At 36.3% G+C, this 3,746-nt stretch overlaps 1 protein-coding gene across 2 annotated transcripts in view; it reads left to right on the forward strand.

Moving 5' to 3' along the window:
- Positions 1–2,708, forward strand: part of pdlim2 (PDZ and LIM domain 2 (mystique)) — a 40,805-nt gene extending 38,097 nt beyond the window's left edge. For both annotated transcript variants that reach the window (XM_017417356.3, XM_017417355.3), the window contains 2 exons: positions 921–1,032; positions 1,712–2,708. In XM_017417356.3, the coding sequence (XP_017272845.1) occupies positions 921–1,032; positions 1,712–1,886 (287 nt within the window). In that variant the 3' untranslated portion in view covers positions 1,887–2,708. The remainder of the gene's footprint in view (positions 1–920; positions 1,033–1,711) is intronic.
- The last annotated feature ends 1,038 nt before the right edge of the window (positions 2,709–3,746 follow it).

A 3,746-nucleotide genomic window follows, 5' to 3' on the forward strand; every position in this document is an offset into this window, starting at 1 on the left:
GGGTGAAAGCCCGGCCACCAGGCGCTCGCCAACGTGCCCCACCTCCAGGCCTGGCTCCAGAGTGGGGCCCCGGTGACCCGCGTCCGGGCGAGGGAACACTGTGTCCAATATTTATGTTCATCATAAGGGGTCTTACATCATTTGTGTCATATTTGCATCAAGCAAAACAAAGGAGTTCATGTTCCTGACATGTTCTGTCTGGAGTTTGATTGATTGATATAGTTTATTTCAAACAGATTAAAACAAATAACAAAATAGACCAAGGAGAGGGGGAGAGGGAGAGAAGCTTGTTACTGTTTATCTTTTTGAAAGGGAGCAGGAAGAAGTTAAAACCTATTTAATGCTACCCCATTATCTGTAGTTGATAATGTATATCTTTTTCTAACTCAGTATTTATCAGTAGTGTATAGTTAATAGCTTATTGTTTTCCTATACATGATATATTTCTATGCAAAAAAGACAAATCAATAAATAATACATGAAAAATACGAATAACTATATTCCGAACCTCATAAACATGTATATATGCATAAATATACTTTAATATAATACTTAAATGTGCAGAAATAATAATGATAACAATAACACAACATTATGTATTTGATATATTACCAATATACTTTTCTATCCATATGTATTTATATAGTATACTTATGAGTTCTAAGTTACCAAAATACTAAACATATATAGATATATATCTATCTATATATATATATATAGATAGATATATATATATTTAAAAATCACATTATTTTCATTCTACATGTTAGTATTAATTGCCTTCTGCCCTGTACCTTGTGAATGTGATAGTTTTGGATTTGTTTTTAAGCTGTTTTAGTTTTAGTCCCATTTTGAGTTCAGTGTAATGACCGGTGTCTGAACATGGGTCCGAGCATCTCTGTTTGTGTAAACGTTTCCAGAAGCAGCCTCGCGGTTTCCAGGGAAGCTTTCCCCCAACCCCCCTAAAGGAAGCACATCAGTCGGAGGAGTCACCAAATTCCACACCTGTGAGAGGTGCAACAACAGCATCAGGTAAGGCTCACAAAAAAGAATGTGGACTGACACAGTATTTGGGAGCATTTCTGTATTTAATTATATTATTAGGTTAGTGTTTCTGATGTTGACATCTTTTCCTGACTGCACAACTGTCCTCGCAGATTAATAATTAAAAAGATTTGTGTACTAGAGGATTTTGTGTCCCTGCACCCTATTTTATAACGGATATAACCAAACCTAATTTAGATTTATTTTTTGAAGTAATTCCAAATTACATTAAAGAAAAAAGATTGACTACAAATAAAATATGATTTAAAGCAAACATTTGTTTGACATGAAGCAAAAAAGAGACATTAACAGGATCTTGCTAGTTTATATGTATGTTATTAGCTTGTAACATCTATGTGCCAATTTTTTAGCCATTATTCTTTTTTTACTTCAAGAAAAAAATGAAACTATTGTTTTTCTGTTTTATGTCAGAGCCATCATTTGGCCTCAGCTTACAATAGTGTGCTAAAAACAATTCCTTGTGGTTTTAAGTATAAACCAACAAACATCACAGACCTTAAGTTGCTGGGACACATCTTCTCTGGTACATCTTATCAGTCATGTGACGCTACATCATGACATCATTTGACTTCTTTATACGTTACACTGATTTGCCTTGCAACTTTCCCCTGTCAGATGAGTTATTGTATCTGTCTGGTGTCCACAGCACACAGGCAGTGCGCATCGGCGACAACCGCTACCGCCACCCGGAGTGCTACACCTGCAACGACTGTGGGCTCAACCTCAAGATGAGAGGTCACTTTTGGGTTGGAGACGTAATGTATTGTGAGAAGCACGCCAAGGAGAGGTACCAGGGACCATTCCGCTCGCAGCTCCCTTGAGTCGGCCGCTCACCTGTCGTCATTCTGGACGAAGAGTGCTGCCTGAACCACCACCTCATCTGACTCACCTTTAGACTTTAAGGATGTTTTTTTGGGGAAGTTTAAAATAACGTCTGATAACATTTAATCATATTTTGCAAAATTATGATACTCTTCAATACCTTACTTGTATTTTCAGGAGAACTGGGGATTTTTTTTGTGTGAGTGTGGTGCAGCCTTAATGGTCTTTTTAAGATAATCTTTACTCTTAACAATTCACAGCTCCCATGAACTCAAGCCACATTGTTGCCGATTTAAATACCAACAACGCTTTAACAAAGCTCACTATGATCAACTCTGAGGATGAAGATCATTTGCATTTTCTGCGGACACAAAGGGACTGATGTTTAAGTAACTTTGCATGCTGTTGTAGGTGTAAGCATACAGTAGACAGACATTGCTGTAAGGGTGTGAGTGCATGCTTTTCTATGCAGAGGTGTGTAGTGGCTTGTGCAGTCCTAACTTTCATCTGCATGCATTTGAGCACACGAACAAGTGAAAACAGGAAGATGTAGGGCCAAGAAACACGAAGAGTTTGAGAATTTTATGCTAGATCCAGACCAAAATCCTTTTTTAATTTTTCTGTTTTTTTGTAAGCTGAATTTATTAAAATTAAGGGGGAGAAAAAAAAGAATTTGCAGACTTGACATATTGTATGCACAGGACATTTAGCGTGAGATGAATTTATGATACTACACATGTTCAATAACAGCTGTACTCAAAGTGAACTTTAATGTTCATATTTCATGTGGGATATAATAAAGTTGCACATCTTGAAACTTCTTCAGTCTTTATGGTCTCTTTATGGCTGCAACTTCTACTTTCTTCAAATCACTTCAGTATAAATCACAAACAGCTTCAGAAAATGCAAAAAAAAAAAACATATTTATATTTTTGCACATTTTGTGAGACATTTTGTTGCACGTTGGCAGTAAAAGCTAATTACAATAATAAACCAGTTGTTGCAGTGGCTTTAATTGCACCTGCATTATTCCTACAATGTAATAATAAAATGTTTCTTGTGTGACTGCCTACTAAACAAGCTTAAATGGGGAAAAGATGTAAACAGTATTATTTCAGAATTCTTTATTTGGGTTAGATATGGGTTTACAAATAAATTTTTGGCAATAAATGTCATAGAAAACGTTTAAATGCAGCCGTCTGAGCGGTACCAGCCAGTTCAACAAAACACTCAAATCTGAGGACACTTTTTTTTTAACTTGATGAACATGAAACAAACTGCACGGGTTTCCTGTAAACTGACACAGGCTGATTTGTCACCTGGATCACTCATTTATATGTACTAAATGTATCAAAGCCAGAGCAATGAATGCATTTGGCACAGATGTGTGTGTTTGGGGGGAGGAAATGGCTTGCAGTTAAACCACAGTTAACTAGATGGACACAAGAATGACAAATCCATCAGGACAGCTCTGAGGTTTAAAAAAACCTCAGAACAGTTTGAATCTGCACTTGTATCTTCCATGCTTTCAAAAGTAGGTATCATGTTCAATGAGTTTGTTGTGATTCTTTATGTTGACCAGGAGGAGGCAGCATTGCCACAAATGAAAATCTGGTTTTCTGCACTTGTGAAAGCAGAGGTGGAGTTGCTGCAATTAAATGTATATATGTGATGATGCTTAAAGTCTCTTTATATACTTTAAATAGCAAATCTCAAACAAACTGATGGAGAGAGACTCAACATAATTTGTTTACATTTTTGGAGAAATTGAAAAAGCAGCATGACTTTAGGTGTGACAGAAACCATGTAGGCACATAATACTTTTTCATATATATGAAAGAAAATTGGTTACTGTTAAA

Source organism: Kryptolebias marmoratus, linkage group LG1, assembly GCF_001649575.2.
Source record: "Kryptolebias marmoratus isolate JLee-2015 linkage group LG1, ASM164957v2, whole genome shotgun sequence".
Lineage (NCBI taxonomy): Eukaryota > Metazoa > Chordata > Actinopteri > Cyprinodontiformes > Rivulidae > Kryptolebias > Kryptolebias marmoratus.